The sequence below is a fragment of the Camelus dromedarius genome, chromosome 19 (assembly GCF_036321535.1).
Source record: "Camelus dromedarius isolate mCamDro1 chromosome 19, mCamDro1.pat, whole genome shotgun sequence".
Lineage (NCBI taxonomy): Eukaryota > Metazoa > Chordata > Mammalia > Artiodactyla > Camelidae > Camelus > Camelus dromedarius.
The window spans coordinates 30,623,702-30,641,166 of record NC_087454.1 but is presented as its reverse complement, the minus strand read 5'-3'; the positions used below and the strand labels follow the sequence as shown (position 1 = coordinate 30,641,166).

At 44.2% G+C, this 17,465-nt stretch overlaps 1 protein-coding gene across 4 annotated transcripts in view; it reads left to right on the top strand.

Annotated features, from left to right (window-relative positions):
* Positions 1-8,666, top strand: part of CLIC5 (chloride intracellular channel 5) — a 152,270-nt gene extending 143,604 nt beyond the window's left edge. For all 4 annotated transcript variants that reach the window (XM_064476552.1, XM_031434599.2, XM_064476553.1 and 1 more), the window contains one exon: positions 787-8,666. In XM_064476552.1, the coding sequence (XP_064332622.1) occupies positions 787-954 (168 nt within the window). In that variant the 3' untranslated portion in view covers positions 955-8,666. The remainder of the gene's footprint in view (positions 1-786) is intronic.
* Positions 8,667-17,465: the final 8,799 nt, after the last annotated feature.

The window sequence follows — 17,465 nt, the reverse complement described above, 5'->3', positions numbered from 1 at the left end:
GCAAACTAGGGAGAGAACAGAAATCATTACTTGTTTACTCCCACAGACCCTGAAGCTACAGAGACCTTCCAGCATCTAACTTACATTTCATACTTTGTAAATTCACTTTTGTAAATAAGGGTGCTTACCTAAAACAAAGTGGATAGGAAAAAAAAGAAAGAAAAAGTTGTCTCTAACTCTATCAGACATGACCACTGAACAGATTGATACATTTACTGCTAGTCATCACACTTATTTCTCCAAATGTGTTCTACTGCACTTCAAACTTAACAGTCTCGAAGCGTTTTCCAGATCACTGGAATTTCCTCTGCAGCATCATTTTTAATGGCTCTCCAGTGTGCCTTTGTATTTATGTGCCATCGTGTATTTATCCATCCGTGTGTTACAGGGCAAGTGTGTTGTGTACCATTTCCTGTTATTCCAAATAGTCCCACCATCCTACTGGTGGAGCTAAACCTTCCTGTGCATCCGTGATATTTCCTACGGGGGTGGGGGGTTGGGAATCCCTAGAAGCAGAATCACTGTGTCAAAGGGCAAAGTATACTTGCTTCAGAAAATAAAATAAAAATACATATAACATGACATATATAAAATGACATAAAGTAAGATCAATACAATGCAAAAGCTTCCACGGCCACCCGGCGTTACCGCGCGTTTTGCTGAGGGCCCCTTGTGATGCACGAGGGCCGTCGTGCCGTGCACACATCGGGTCGGGCCCGGGCGCCTTCCCAGAGGTTCGTTTCTTGCGTTGTTAACACCATCTCCGTCCTGCCATCTCTGTCGTAGATTGTGGCCAAGAAGTACCGCAACTACGACTTCCCGGCCGAGATGACGGGGCTGTGGCGGTACCTGAGGAACGCCTACGCCCGGGACGAGTTCACCAACACGTGCGCGGCCGACAGCGAGATCGAGCTGGCCTACGCCGACGTGGCCAAGCGCCTGAGCCGGTCCTGAGCGCGGCCCGCTCGCCCGGCACTGCTGCAGAAGGCCTCCACGCCTCCCCCAGGACGCCGGCTGCACGGACTCCTCTTCCACGTCGCCTCGGGAAAACTTTTTTTTTTTTTTTTTTTTTAAATCAGGCCGCATCTTGCTAGCATCATTGGAACCCCAGCTTGCCGTCTTTGACGAAGGTCTGCGCCATCCCCGTCTGATCAGGCAGGAATCTGCAAGCGGATATGACAGAAACGGTCAAGCTCTCAGCCTCCGGAGCTGGGCTGGGTTCAGTGTCTTTGGGGTCAGCGTGGGAGAACCCATCTCTGGGACTGTCACGGGCCCCTTTTGCCAATGTCAGAATATCTCCCCCGATGCATTAGAAACATGCAACACCCGTGTCCTGGTCCACCCTGCTGGTCGTCAGTATCTCCAAGGTCAAGGCCAAACGCCGTCTTAGTTCTTGTGAGAAAGAGGTGCAGTGCTGTGTTAGGGCAGGCGGCGGGCGGACCTGAAGGAGGGGGCAGGCTGTGGATCTGGGCGTCGGGCAGACGCTCCTTCAGTCACTTGCTACTTCCTGACATTCCTGTCACTTTGCACACTGAAGGCCAGACTGAAAACCACTTCAGACGCAGGCTCAGTTGGCTGCAGTGCTGGGCACGGGGAGATGCTATCACGTACCTGGTCGACGCTGACCTCCACTTGTATCTGTCCTGACTTTGCCTGGAAAGGAAATTGGCTTGTAATTCCAAACTGGGGTGACTCAGAAGGGGAGGAGAGTGGTGTTGATGCCAAAAGGCCCACGAGGGTCTGCCAGCCACAGGGTTTGCTTGCTTATGGGTAGTCATTTCAGGGGAGGCTTCATGCCTGCGTTTGATCCTGTTTATCCACGAGTGAATTTTGGTCTGTGAGAAAGCAGACGGGAGTGGGAGGTGGAGGGATGGGTGAGGATTATATAAGTTCTTTCCGAGGCTCTGTGTTCCCTGGGAATCTTTTAGACACGTCTTCTCTCTCATGGTCTAAGTCTTGAACTGGTGATGTCATGTGACTACTAACCTTATAGCAAAAACTCAAGAATTGGCCAAAAATGACTTTCCAGGCTCTTTAAGTTGTTCCTGGATGTCAGTCTGTTAGCTGGGTACACCCTGATTCAGCCTCTGATGGGCAAGAAATACATTTGGGAGGTGGCATGATCATGGGACACCTTAGGAAGAAAGTCCACGGGGCCTTTCTGACTGGGAAACCATGTGGTTTGAACTTGAAGGAAAAAATATATGTGCATCTGCGTTAATTTTCCTACCGTCTGACTCAACTGCCAGATGAAAAAGAGGACACTTCTTTTCAGCTAATCTTTCACTCTTTAGCCATTCTCCTTGAGTTTCACCTCCTTAAAAGCTTACCCAGCTGGAGCACGGGACCTGGGCAGACGAACGAAGAAAAGTGAATTAGTCATTAGTTCCTTGTTGCAGTGAACACCCCCTGAGGACATCCACCCCTGCACCCACCGCCACAGGCCCTCACCTTCAGCAGTCCTTCCTTCTGTGTTGTCTGTTGGTGGAAGGTGAGGCTCTCAAGTGCCCAGAAGCCTCAGGACTTGACTTACTGGTCAGCGAGGGCAGGACGGCACAGAGCTTTTCCATAGAGACATCATCGGTTTCTAACCCAAGAAATCCCTGGACTTGCCTCCGTCCTGGGATCTCTGGAGGAAAGAGACCCACTGATGAGAACAGAGAGGAGGGAGCAGATCTCCTTCAGCCCAGGGAGAAAGAGGACATTTGTCAGTAGGACATTCTGTAAGCCTGAGACCTTTGAAACGGAGGCAATTCATTTCCACCTCTAAGGGGACCTTTCCATGGGCTCCCTGGAAGCTTTGTCCCTGCCAATGTTGGAAAAGGGCAACTGGTGAGGAAACAAACCTTTTAAACTGTAGGGAAAAGCCCCAAACTGGCCTCCTGGGAGACGAAATCTCGAATGATCCCAAAGGCCTTTTAATTAGTGGGAAATCCATTGTCCCAGGAAATTCTTCCCTGAACTTAACAGCACCGACATGATGATCTAAGGGTCAGTTTAATTTCCTGAGATCCCCCGGAGGTGCTGATCTGAGAAGCACAGCCAGCCAGCTGCAGAGAGAACAGGAGGATGCCCAGGTGGAGTGGCTCCCCCATCATTTGGACACTAATGATGCTGACTTGATGTTCAGAATTCAGCAATTGGTGAGTCTTTAACACAGCCTTTAAAAACAAGCCAAATCGAAGCAATGTTGTTGGTTCTACACATTCCTTCTGTGGTTGACATACCTTTACAAAAATAACAATACTAAGACACTGGAGTGGGGCTGGGGCAGTTATATGATTAGTTACAACCATTTAAAAGAGGGAGAGGAGACAGATGGAAGGCCCTTCTGGGTACTTACCGGAATATCTTTTCATTTCAACAAACTATCATATGATGCAACTGACTGTTAACTTAGAGCTGTAATGTCTATGACCAGATTTATCAGAGCACTTAAAAATAATTATAATATTGCCTTCTGATTTTTTAAAAGAGATTTTTCTCCAGATTCTTCAGCCTCCCTGGGTTTCGGCCATTAACCTTGTCATGTACACAGCAGATCATCTCCAGATAACAGTGTGGAGAGGTCCTTCAGTGTCCCCAGAACCAACTCAGGGAATATTGAAGGTCTGCAATTTGACCCCACACCCCAGAGGGTGAAGACAAGAGGTCATGCTTGTCATTGGTCTGGAATGAATATTGAGGCCTCAGAAATAGTTCCTCCTGTTGCGTGCCTTCATTGCCTGACAATTCAGAATCACAGGCCATCTTGTTTTCAACAAGGGGTATGGCTCCCTGGCACCAAGCTGCTGAGTTGAAAAGTGAAACACACACAGCATCAGGTTATTTGGCCAGAGGATCTCAAACCAGTTTCAGCTTCCCAAGAAATGGCACTGTCTTCAGCGATCACTTCTCATGCTAGTGGGGCCGTTGAAGATCTTGATTTTTTTTTTTCGTTAGAGAAAGGCCATACCAAGAGTGAGGGCTCCTGTGCTGAACTTTCTAGCATTTGGTCAAGTGAAACAACAGAAGCTTATCACGGCACCTGTGCCCACTGGCCCCTCTTCAGTAGGACGATACCACGCATCTTAGATTGGTTGCAAAATGGATCATGTCTGGAATGAACCCTGAAGATCTGAGAGTCCTAGGAATCAGCAAGACCTAGACAAATAGAATTAAAAGGGAGGCAGAGTCAGGAAGGTGTAGGCCTACTGAGTGAGAGTTTTCCATCAGAAGACAACAGTGAGACTTTTTAAAATATACATATAACATTAAAAAGAATCAGAAGCATTAGAGAAAGAAGTGTGTGTGTGAAGCATCCTGGTTCTGGTTTTAGGACAGAAGCGGTCACTTCATTGGCCGTGGGGCCTTTCTGGCACACCAGGGCCACTGTCTTCTGTCCACTGGTCTTTGCCTTTAACCTAGACGACACGTGCCCTCCCGTGAGTGCACATTCCTCTCCCTGTGTCAATACTCTCCTCCCAGCTCAGTTTCAGGGCACTTTGATTTCATAATTAGGTATGAGCCAAAGTGTGCATCATCTTAATGTTACTTAAGGAAATGGATCCAATGTTCCCCTCCCCAACCAAAAACAAAATTTTAAATTGCCTCATTATAGGGTTGGGCTAATCAGTGTCTCTATAAAAGCTGTCTTTTTTTTGGCAAAATAAAATTTTAAGGATCCAATCATCTAGGGTATTTTATGCATCATTAGAGATTTTGCAACACTGACTATGCCTATATTTACAATACAAAATATCCAGCTGATGTTTGAATTTGTCTTAGCTTTCCTGACCACCTGGCTGTCCCATTTTATAAACTGGGGAGCTACCTAATTTGGCAAAAGAAGCCTTAGCTTTTATAAAAGATCAAGCATTTCATTTTATAAAGACGCTCCAAAGGATGGTAACTTGATTTTCTCAAGACCTTCAACTGTGGCGAACAAGTAACAGGACTTGCCTTCAAGCCTTAATAATGTAAGATGCCTTTTAATGAAGATATTGCTGAGTGTTTTCCCCATGAATCTGAACCAGTTATAAATTTGTTTCCCAACCTTGATTGGTATTAACTGATTCAAATAAAGTTGGTTTATTTTCAAATATTACAAAAGCGATTCATCAAGCTTCTTATTTGAGGTGGAGATTCCCTATGCTGCTTTCTATGACACATGTGAAATACCTCTTTTAATGCTATTTTATTTTCCCATTACAAAAGAAAAGATGTTCATTCGTTTTAAAAATCAAAAGCAAATGAAAAGAAAAAGAGGAAGAAGAACAGAAGGAAAAGCAGAGAGCTTGTGACCAGACATCCAAACCCTGATTTTTATTTTAGCAAGGCTAGAAATGGACCATTGTACAAGGGCTAGGTGAAAAAACACACTGATGTTCCTTCATGGGTCTCATTTCAGTTTCCTGTCTGCATTGTACCTGCGGGGAGGGCACCAGTAACAGTGCAGGTGTGATTTAAAGGATACCTTAAAATACTGCTCTTCCTGGACCCCAGAGCTCTCTCTTGGCCCTCAGTGGCCTCGCCCTATCAGTACTCCTGGCCTGAAACTCCCACCCTTAGGCACCATGTCATTGACTCTGGATTAAGGTCCCCAGAACCTTCAGTTAGATTTACCTGAAGTCAACATAGCACCTGAGGATGAAAGTGTGTTTATGAGTGTTCACGTTGCTGGAAGGTACGAAACTCTTGGCAGCCCTGTGTGTGTCCCCCATGCTCTGTCGGGACAGCTTCTCATCGCCTTGGAAGACATTAAATTCCTGACGCAGGGAGTGAGTCCTGGTGGGAGGGGCAGCCCAGAGCTCAGAGCAGATGCCGCTGGTGGTCCTCTCTCCATCCGGACCACCCCCATCTTCTCTGGCGGAGCTCTGATGGGGTCAGGAGTCCACTTCCCCACTGCCTCCCCACCCTCCTGTGACTCAGGTGAGAATGATTCCAGCCCCCTTCCGGGGGTGAATCACGCATGGCCTGAGCCTGCCCTCCTGGCTGTGGCTGGTTTCAGAGCAGGCTCCTGACCAAGTTTCACCCAGTATTGTGAGTGGAGGCCTGTTCAGGAGCTTCTAAGAAGGATTTCCTTGTTCTTTCAAGAGTGACTCAAAGTCACTGCCTCTGGCACTTCCTTTGGATGTGTGTGTGAGCTTGGAAGTGCTGCGCTCTCTCATGACCATGAGGGGCAAGTCCCAGGCAGGGGCCAATAAAATCAGCCTGAGTGGAGAGGGCCTGGGTCCTGGAGGGGGCCCCGAGCTGCTGACTTTGTGTTGTCAAATCCTAAAACTGGTGCTGACCCTGCATTTCCTGTCCTGTAATACATCGTAGGCTATTTGAGGGCGTTTTATTGTTTGTTTGTTTGTTTATTATTACAAGTGCCCCAAAGTGTCCTAAGTGGTATATTAGCCAATTTTGTTGCTGTTGTTAATAGCCAGTTAGATCATCTGCTGGCTCACCCGGGAGGTGTTCTGTGTTTCCACTGTTTGAATGCAGAGGGTCTGCTCTGTAGACCTGTAGGCTGGCCAAGGAAACAGGGGTCTTCATTCCTCTGAATCTTGTGTCCCTGCCTGTGCTATGATGAAACCAAGGGGCAGGCGAGTGGCAATCACTGGGCTTGGCATTGAGGAGCGCTGAGCCCTCCAGAGAAGCTTCCAAGGGTGGACTTGGAGGTGAGAGCATCTCATTACACTCAAAGGTGTGAGCTGTCTCTTTTATTTTTATGTCTAGTAGCTAAGATCCCCAGAGTCCCCCGTAATTTTGCCTTGGTGGGGAAAAGCATGGGGTATCACACTGGAGAAGCAGGAAGTTCAGGATTAAAAACAAGGAGATCAGAATTCTAATCACAAGTCCATCACTAAGTTACTACGTGACCTTGACCAAGCCCCTTTCTGGGCCTCAGTTTCCCCCAGGGGGCCTCTTGCCTATGAAATGATGAAATCCCTGATGAAGAGTATTTATGGGTAACAAAGGGTTATTTCAAGCAGAATGACATTTCAGCCTCCTGGGACCTTCAGTCTATCAGAAGATCTCTCTGTGGTCTTTAATGGAAGGAAGATGATCACCAGAAAATATACAAATGCTAGAAATTTGTGTAGAGAGAATTTCTTTTAAAGTAAATTTCAGAATATCTTGGAGTCATTTCACATCCATGTCAATCTCTTATCTTTCTCATCCACATTCAATATCTCCACCTGGATGCAAAGAAAATGACCCTGGGGCCAGGCAGTTGGGTTCATTGAGCTGTAGTTATTTATGTAGAAAGTAAAGCAGACTCAAGGTTTGAAAAGGTTTCCAGTAAAAAGTATGGAAATGTTTAAAATTTGAATTTAACCCCTATTTAACTAGACTATCTCAGTGCCCCAAACCTTCAAACCTGTGAATGTATATAGGATTTGGAGTCTAGACCACACAGAATGCATAATGCAAATATCGTAATAGAGACCAGCATAGAATCAAGCCCTGTTCCACCTGTGGCTTGGTTATATGCCAGTTTGTATCTACCTGGAATTGTTCCCTGTGTGTCAGTCACTCTTCATCACCCTTTCCTCAATTAGAAACTAAGCTCCTTTAATGGACGGAGTGTAGGTTATCCAATTACTGTGCCAGGCCTCCCTTTGTTCAGGGCTCAGCAAAAGAAAAAAAAAAAGATATTCAAAAACATTTTTTAGTGGTTGACTGGAGAGTTCTTGAGACCGTGTTCTGAACTTCTGAGTTCACCTTGGGTTCTTACTCTGGAGTCCCTGACACTCACTGTATCATCGTTCTGAGAATGGAGCAGTAACGGAGAGTCCAGGAGAGAAATGGTTGTCTGTGTCCCTTAAATGTGCTTCCAATATACATCTGAGGAATGGCTCCTTCTGAAACTGTCTGTATGGCATTGATCTGTCTGTCTGAAAAGATGAAAAGCTGTCTAATGCATACTGAATCGCATGGTTGTGATTAGGTAATGATTTAGCCAGTTCCCCAAATTGGCCACAAAATTCTGCCTCAATTTAGAAATGGATTAGAAGCTTTGAAGTGAGGGCAACTCTAGATATAACAGTCCTGGAACTCCCTGTTTCAATGCGAGTCAAACAAATGCCTCTGTTTTTTCTGAATATATGCTCATGAGAGAAAATTTAGAAAATGCAGATAAGTAAAAAAAAGAAGAAACTAAAAGAACACCTGTGATCCTTCCATCCAGAGATAATCACCTTTAATTTCTACGTAATTATCTTACTAGATTTTTTCTAGTGAGATTGAAAAAAATAAGTACGAGTAATTATTAACAAAAAGAGAGATGTTACTGACAACTGAAACCAGTGCGCTTTCCTGTCTCTATGATAAACAGTTCTGGGAAAAACGTGTTTTCCTGTTTCTGTGCCAAACAATACTGGGGCTAAGCAAAAGCACCCTGCTATTTACTCCAGAAGATACTTGCTTACTTATCAAGATCAACAGCTTGCTCAACAGTGTTTGCTTCAAGACCTTACCTTACTGTGCCCATCAATTCAAAGCTATTATGTCATCAGCAGTTCAGTCCCCACCAGTTCCCGACCTGGTGGGACCCACCTTGTAATCAGTCACTCAGCTCTGGCTCTAAAACCCTATAAATGTCCGCCCCCGGCTTCCTCTTTCTGCTATGCTGCTAAGACTCTTTAGTCTTCTTTATTGAAATAAATTTAATAAACTTAGGTTTTCTTGATCAACAAGTTTTTCTAGTGGTTTTTTTTTTTTTAAGTTTAGTTTAGCTTTGTTTTGGGTTGTGGTAATTGCCAGCTAACACTCTACATGCAGCTTTTTTTTAAATGTGTTTGTTTTTTCACTCGTATGTCATGAACACTTTCCCAAGCCCCTTTTCATCTATAACATCGTTCTTATATATCATAATCCATTTAACCAGTTCCCTATTATTTGGTCTGTAGGGTATAACGAATTTGCTCTTATAATCAATGCTATAATGAAGTTGCAACAGGCTAGATTCTTTGTTATCTCTATTTTCCCCTTAGAAGAGATTTCCGGGGGTGAAATTGCTAAATTAAAAGGCATGGCTTATTTTAAGTCCCCTGATATGTACTGTTGCTAAGTTTGCCTCCAGATTGTTCCAACTTGCTCTCTCACCAGAAGAAGATAAATGCTTATATTTTTACATCGTTGACAGTACTGAGTTGTAGCATTTTTCAATTCTTCTCAGTTTGATAAGTGAAATATACCTGCCTGCTATCTATTTATCCACTTGTTGAAGATCTCTCCTGAGTGCACAGTTCCATTTTCTTCACTGACCTAAGGTTTTCTCTCTCCTGGAGGGCGAGGTGTTCATTTCCTCCTCTGCGTGTAACTACTGCCTATCCACGCGGCTGCCACGTCATGGAAAGAGTTGAGAATAAGCTGGTTTTTGAGGAAGATGTTGTTCGCCTTTGGACTTCGTGGTATATTTTTAAGTAGAAGGAAAAAATGTAGAATTCCTCCTTTAAATAAAACACAAGAAAACTAAAAAATGAAAAAAAAGTTTTCTTTGGGCCACAAAAAATTAAACCTAAACTTACATACCCTGTAAGGTATTGGGAACACGATATGAGAAGGTATGTGAGCGTGTTGGTGGCGTGGGAGGACAGGGGCGCCTCTCTGACTTACAGCTTTGGAAACATTAGTATTGGACTTGTGAAGTGCTATTTTCTACTAGAAATTTCCACCAGAAATGCTCACTGTTGACTGATCTTTTGGCCTTCGGAGTAAGGTCAGTCCTGTCCTTAGGGAAGATGAATATGGATAAAGTGAAAATAGAGAAAAATGGCAAGTGGGCTGGTCCAGCTTGGGGATTTGTGAGAGTGTGATGGGAGAGTGTAAAGAGAGAACCTGAAATCCAAATCTGTATGTCTAGGGAAATGGTCTCTAAAGTGCTGTGACCTCTAAAATCAACCCCAAGAGACAGGCTTTTGGTCTTAAATCCTAGATTCATTAATAGGGAAAAGACACTTGACATTCACCTGGAATCACAGGACTTTGGGGAAATGGTGGTCTTCAGTCTTTCCTTTTGTCCCCACCACATTCTCGCCCGTCGCACACCTCCCTTGAGCACAATCGCTTATCACAGTGTCAGTGATTCTCAGAAAGATTCTCAAAAAACCAAACCAAGATGGCACTCTCTGGCTCTTAATTTGTCAAGACGCCATATTACCTGAAAACCAACTAGGAAAAGGGTGAGGAATGGCACTACCTCATAAAGACCACAACAGGGCCAAGTTCAACATCTCAAAGAGACATGGAGCCCAAAAGCTACCATGTGGTTATTTAATTCTAGAAAAGGGAACTATATGAGAGTGTTGAGGGGGTAGTGAAAGGAGCAGTTACAATGTAAATTGCCCACTAGAGACTATTTTAAATGCTTTTTTGGAGTGCCTTACAAGGAGCTCCAAAGTCAGTAATAAAAGACCCTATAAATGCATCAAGGCAGAAAGCCAACTAGATAATCAGTGAGGCCACTTGACCCAGAGCTGCCCTGGGGGATGGGATGGAGAGAACATAGAGAGGCAGTTCTTTTTCTTTTTAACTCTGTAAAAGTGAAGGAAGACAGCAGGGACATCCTCACTTCCTCTTTTGAAAGACTTTGTTATAACTAGAGATTCAAACACAAATACGCCTAATGGACTGAGGGCAGCCGAGGGCAACAAGGGGTATCCTGGGAGGTAAGGGTGTGGGGAGTCACAAGATAAAATTCACGGTTAAAAGATGAGAATAAGCTTCCCTAAAAGGGGCTGTAAAATGCTCTTTATAGGCAAAACCACAGCCCCAATTTCACCCAGAGAATATTGAATTCTAAACTATTATTAGCAGCCAATTCGCTGAGATCCTGCACTAGATCACTGTGGACAAAAAGACCAGCCGAATTCTTGGCTTCCCCTGGAACAGCCTTGGCTTGGCCATGACACACAAAGCCTTGCCTCTCCAAGGTGTGTTCCCTCCTGCTTGCAGTTCCAATGGCAAGATCCCAAGGAATAGCAATGTTGGTAACAGCCACCATCTTGAAACATGCCTACCCTTGGGTCCCCATGTGGTAAATAGTATATTTGCATTATTTCAAATTCTTACAGCATTTCTGGAATGTATTCTATTTTTCATTTACAGATGGGGAATCTGAAACCCACTGCAGTTAGGTGGCTCAGGTTCTCAAGCCACCGGGTGCTAGGATTTCAACCCAAAAGACTGATATCAAGTCTTAGAGATGAAGAAAGACAGACGAACAAAAAACAGTCATTCTCAGTCTGAAAGACAGTGATGAGACATGTTCAAATCCAAAGTAATGAAAATTGGTGTGAGTTGATCAGCAGGTAGAAGTGTGAACCAAGTAGCACACAGTATGGGAAACTCTAAAGCAGCTAAAATTAAAAATACGGTGTTTAACAATGTATCTTGGAAACTGTTCTGCATAAGTACATAAAAACTTCCTCCCTTGTTTGTTTCATAGGTGCACAGTTTCTATTGTATGAATGTACCTTTATTTATTGATTTATTTATAAATATCTTCATTGAAAAAAACCCATGCACATAGTAAAAGTAAAGTCATGCAGTTCAAAAGTCATTACAATGAAAAGCAGGTGACCTTCCTACTCCAAACACTCTCACCCTCTTCCCAGAGGTCACCACCAGTAACAACTTCTTGTATTTACTTCCAGAAATTTTTCATGTGTGTGCGCACACACACACACACACGATGTTGCACATCAGGTTATTTTTAAATAAAAATACAGGATACATGGGACTATGTGCATGCATCAAATTTATTTTATCAAAAATGAGAGTGTGATTTTTTAATATCACATTTTTTTTACTTAATATATCTTGGAGAGCTTTCTATATCAATACACATTTTATGTTCTTTGGAATATCTGCATTATGTTTCACTATTTGAATGTAACTTAATTCACTTAGTCAGTCTATGTTTAACAGACATTTAGGTCATTTCCAGTCTTTTCCATTGAAATAATGCTACAGTGAACTTCCTTGCAGGTATCTTTGAGCCTGCATGTGTGAGAAATACTTGCAGAATAAGTTCCTCATGGTATAATTATCAGATGCTGGGGATGTGCATTGAATTCCTTCATTTTAATTGCATTTTTTTAATTTTAAAGAGAAAATGCATTTGCATGGTTCAAAACTTAAGATACTATAACAAAATAAATATTGGAAAACCTCAGCCCCTTCCCTGTCTCTGCTCATTATACTTCCTTCACCACCTGTAAGTAAAGACTTTTATTAGTTTCTTGTGAATCCTTCTGATTGTTCTTTATTCAGATGCAAGAAAATGCAAATATATACATTATCTCCTTCCTTCTTACCCTGAGTACATACTACATACATTGTATGTATCTCACATTTTTCACTTAATGTATCCTGCAGATCTTTCCATGTAAGTACATAGAGTTCATCCTCATTTTTTTTTTACAACTGTTTATTACTCTATAGTGGAGATGTTCCATAGCTTAATTAGTCCCCTTTTGATGAACACTAGCGTTATTTCCAAATTTTTGCTATTGCAAACCACACTGGAATAAATAATGTGTACATAACCAATTTTACACTCATATGAATGGCTGTAGGGAAAAAGCATATAGCATAATACCGTTTGGTGTAAAAAATTAAGGGAAAATAGAATTATAGATCTGTGTTGGCTGGCAAATTTGTAGCAATTCCTTGGAAGGATAAATAACAAAATAATAATAATAATAACTGAACAGAAAGGAAAAGGTAGGAAGGAGATTTTTCTCTATGCATTTTTATATGTTTTATTAATTTAATCATGTGAATACAGTGTTAATACCTATTTTGAAAATTATGTAATATGTGTCAAAATCTCTTTATAACAGGTTCAGATGAACTCATAAGGTTTGTATTATTTAATTAACTGATTATTTAATATTTAATTATTATTATTATATTTTAAAAAATTTTAGTGAGGGAGGTAATTGGGTTTATTTATTATTATTTTTTTTAATGGAGGTACTGGGGACTGAACCCAGGACCTTGTGCATGCTAAGCATGTGCTCTACCACTGAGCTATACCCTCCCCTACTCAAAGGGCTTATTTTTTAAAGCAGGCCATTCATGGAAGATTTAGGTTCCCAAAGCAAAATTATAAATGGCCACAGTGCTTCTCCTCCAGATTCATCCCTTAGTGCTCAACCCGGCTCATAGCATGACCATCAGCATCGATTTTCATGAGTTTTCTTCCCCAGGTGTTTAATTTAATATCGCTTGCATTATCCCCTTTTCCTGAAACCCTAAGAACATTGGAAATACCGATGCTCTTCTACGGAATTCAGTTAAGACCTGTAATCGGTAGAAAACACACTTTATCACACGTAGATCAGATCCAAGGGCAGGTGAAGAGACAACGCTGGGCTGTGAAGAACCCCCGGACATCCCTGGTTGGCCAGGCCCTGCCCACCTGGCCCACGTGTGAGATGGAGCCACACACTTCTCTGTGCTTCAAGCCCCACAGCTGCCCCTCGCGGAAACCCCAGGGAGCTGCTCTCTCTTCAGGCCTCTTCTCTCAGTGTTGCTACTTCTGTGAGCATCCCAGAGTCTCCCACCACTGGGACCTTCTGGAAATCTTAGGACCACACCCTGTGAGCTGGTCCTGACCTGTTAGCTCTCCTTTAACCATGCTCCCTCCTCAACGAGTCATGCTAGGATCAGTGTGAGGTACTGAGGGGATTCATCCATTAAGCTTCACTGATCATTTTCCTCCCTCCTCCCAATCCTACTCCCCCCCTCCTCTGAGAGCACTTCCTATGACAGTTACGTCCCCTGGGAGCTTTCCTGCCCCTTAGGCTGACAGCCCACTTCTATATTTGCATTATAATTTTATTACATCTGGGTTTATTGCACATTATATTACATTATGCCAGCTCATCTCTTTAGAATTAAAGCAAAAACATTTAAAAGCCATTGCTTCCTTGAAAAGGTGAACCCAAAGGTGAAGTGACAATAGATCCAATAAATCCATTTGTGGATTGAATTATGTTCCCCAAAAGATAACACTGGAGTCCTAACCCCAGTGCCTGTGATCGTGACCTCACTTGGAAATAGGGCCTTTGCAGATATAATCAGGTTAAGATGAGGTCATAATTAGGGTGGGCCCTAATTCAAGATGACCGATCTTATAAAAAGATGAAAATTGGAACACAGACAGACACACAGGGAACACGGTCATGGGAAGACAGAGGCAGTTTGGAGTGATGCAGCCACAAGCCAAGGAACACCAGGAGCCACCAGGAGTCAGGCAGAGGCAAAGACATACCCTCCCCTACAGGCTTTGGAAAAGCAAGGCCCTGCCAAGTCTTTGATTTTGGACTTCTGGCCCCTAGAACTGTGAGGGAATAAACTTGTATTGTTTTAAGCCACCCAGATGGCGGTACTTTATTATGGGAACACTACGAAACAAACCAACCATGTATTTGCTCATTTCTAAAAATGTCCTGCGGGTGCTTCTTCCCTGATCTATTTCCACATATCCCCAGCCAAAACGGAATGTCACTCAAGCATCTTCAGAGAGGTTGTCTGTTGCATCAACGGTGGGATGGCCACATCCCATGCCCTGAAGTCTGAGACCAAGTGGCCCGCTCATGCCACCTCCCTGGGATCGCCCGTAAGCATTTGGGGGCCTCTGCACTGGACGGGGCACAGGTAATGTCCCGGGAAGTCTCAGGAGATCAGAGATCTGGCTCCATGTAGTTATTTTATGCATAATCCCACATGCAAAGAACTTGCCCTGGCTCCAGGCATCTGGAAAACACGTCTTCCTTTGCTTCCCGCCTCCTTCATGGGAGGAGGCACCCACCAGCTTTGTCCACCCCAAATGCCTTTGAGCTCTGCAGTGACGAAGGGCAGAAAAGTCCCATTTTCAAAGCCATTTGCCTGAAGAGCACCTGGAAGACTTATCTGGCAGGTCCTTACTTCAGATTTCCTTTCAGGTGATCACGGATTTGGCAATGGGGCACTTGGCTAATCCTCAAAGAACACAAATCTAAACGCCCCATTCTCCTGCCCCATAATTACATTATCCAGTTACTCCCTGTGAGCTGGTGATAAAAGGAAATCGACTGAGTGGGTGCTCGACAGGTGGCCTTAAGAGCTTTAAATTGCCACTTGAAGCTGGGCTGATGAAAGGGGTCTGTGCAGGTGTGACTTAGGCGGGCGAGAACAGGACACACTCATTCAGGGTGAGGCTGCTCTGAGCACACCCCGCGGTGCAGGCTGTGAGCAAGTGTCTTCCCTGTGGTTCACATTTGATACTGACCTGGATGCAGAGGCAAAAGCCTGGGCAGCATTAGGACTGTGGGCTGCACGTGGGAGAGGTGTTGAGAATTTTACTTCCTCGTGGTACCATCTCTGACCACAGGCCAGTCCATGTCAGGACCTATTCTTATGGTCCCTTCTGGTGGTCTTAGAAGGGGATTTAATCTTTCAGATACTATTCCAGCCAATTGGTCCCACTCTTCAGTGTCCACCTTCAGTTATGTTCACCAGCTTTCATCCTGTGGAAATTTGCAGAAGTTCTTGCACCATATTGGTTTCTTAAATGAGAACCTCTGTTCTCACAAATCTTGTATTTTTATTATGTCTTCAGAATCTTGAGGGCCTCCCATTCTTCTTGGGCCATTTCTACATTTGAAGCTTCTTGGCGTGGCATCATATTTATTTTTCTCTGAACTTCTTGACTCTGTCTTCCTAAAGTCTACTGCCAGCATCCCAGAGCACAGTATTTGTTCCCTTGGCTTCCAAGAGCTCTGGAGCCAGAGGGATACTTTCTCCCTGTGTTTCCATGACTTCCATTTCATCAACCTTCCTTTGGTTTGAAATTAGATTCCAAGGGTGTCCAGAGAGTTGCAGTCCCCTTGCCCCCTTTTTGTCTTTTCTCTGTCAGATTTGTATCCACAGTGGAGATGCACCTTCCACACTCATTCACTTTGAAGGACTGAATACTCCCCACCCTTTCAATCACACCTGTTTCTTGGGGGGAAAATGATCTTCTGTTGACCTCATGGGCATAATACGACTAAAATATTTAGGGAGGGTAATCCTTCTTGGTCCTTCCTGGTAGTGGGCAGAGGTGGAATGGGAAGTCTCTCAATTAGATCTCTCAGCTGAATTATTTTTTCCCCACTCGTGATGAAAATGTTGGGATTTTTAAAAAACTTATTTTATGAGACTTAGCATTTTTCCTGCACCTTTGACAGTTTATCACATAATGGGCAGTTATAAGTCATTATTAACCTCTGCAAGGATGACCGAGTGAGGGGCACATAATCGCCAATATGCCCTCTCTCCCCAAAACTTATATTCACCATGGTTCAGCCTTAAACCCTATTCCTCATCCATGAGGCCATCCTGTCTTCCTTAGTTATTGGGCATTGGGACCCACAGGTTCTAGAAAAGGTAGTCCCACTGTGGTAACCAATAACCACCATGTCTCAGGGCTCAATGAAATAAAAGACTAATTTCTCGTTCAGGTCTCAGCCCTACTGCAGTGACCGAATCCTGGGTCACCTCACGGTTGTCACATTCTCCTTCATCAGAGACTCAGTTTCTCAGCCTTTCCTGTGCTGGGGGTGGCCATGTGACCAGGTTCACAACGGGAGAGAAGGTGAGTCTTTGGCGCTACCAGGAGAGATGTCTTCCATGATTCAAGGAAAGCAGTTTTTCTGCTGCCTCCTCCTTCCGAGTCCTGCTAGGGACCTGGTGTCAGCATGTAATACTTCTTTGTCTAGATCGTTTCAATTCTGGACTCTCCTGACTCTGGTCTTTCTGCAACCACTCCTGCGTTTGCAGTGCAGCCAGTGGTCTTATAAAAACACCTGTCTGATCATAGTACTTTCTGTAAAAAAGCCTTGGCTATCAGGAACCTCCAAATACCTGTGTTCCACGATAAGGCATATCATCCATGAGAAATCTGCCCAGTTCGATGAAAGCCATCTATTGACACGAGGCAACAGCACAAGGATGAGAAGACAATGCGGTGAGGAATAGCCAAGGAGAAGGACAGAAGGAGCCCCCGGAGGCACCACTGAGCTACTGAGCCAGTCCCAGACCTCCTCACTATGGACCTCCCGACTCCTTACTACGGGAGGTAGTTAAGTCACCTCGTTCTATTGTTGCTGTTGTCAACTGCCGAGATGCCCCTTCACAGTCTGGTCCTGACCTAACTAGTCAGCCTCAGTTCCTAGACGGCTCTCCTTCTGCTTCTGTTCCAGGCACAGAGATATTCACCCCACTCCTTCCAGACCTCCTTCTGGTGTTTCCTCTGTGGGAAGCCTGCATTGCTTTCCTCCAGCCGTGTTTCGTCTCCTGGGGACACTTTTCTTCTTCCTCAGTCACGATCCATGTCACTGTGACCATTTGTTAGCACCCAGCCCTCTCCCTAATTAGGAACCACTTGAGGTCAGGGGCAGATTTTCCATATTTCTTGTTCCCGGCACCAGCACAGGACACTGCATTTATTACGCTCTATA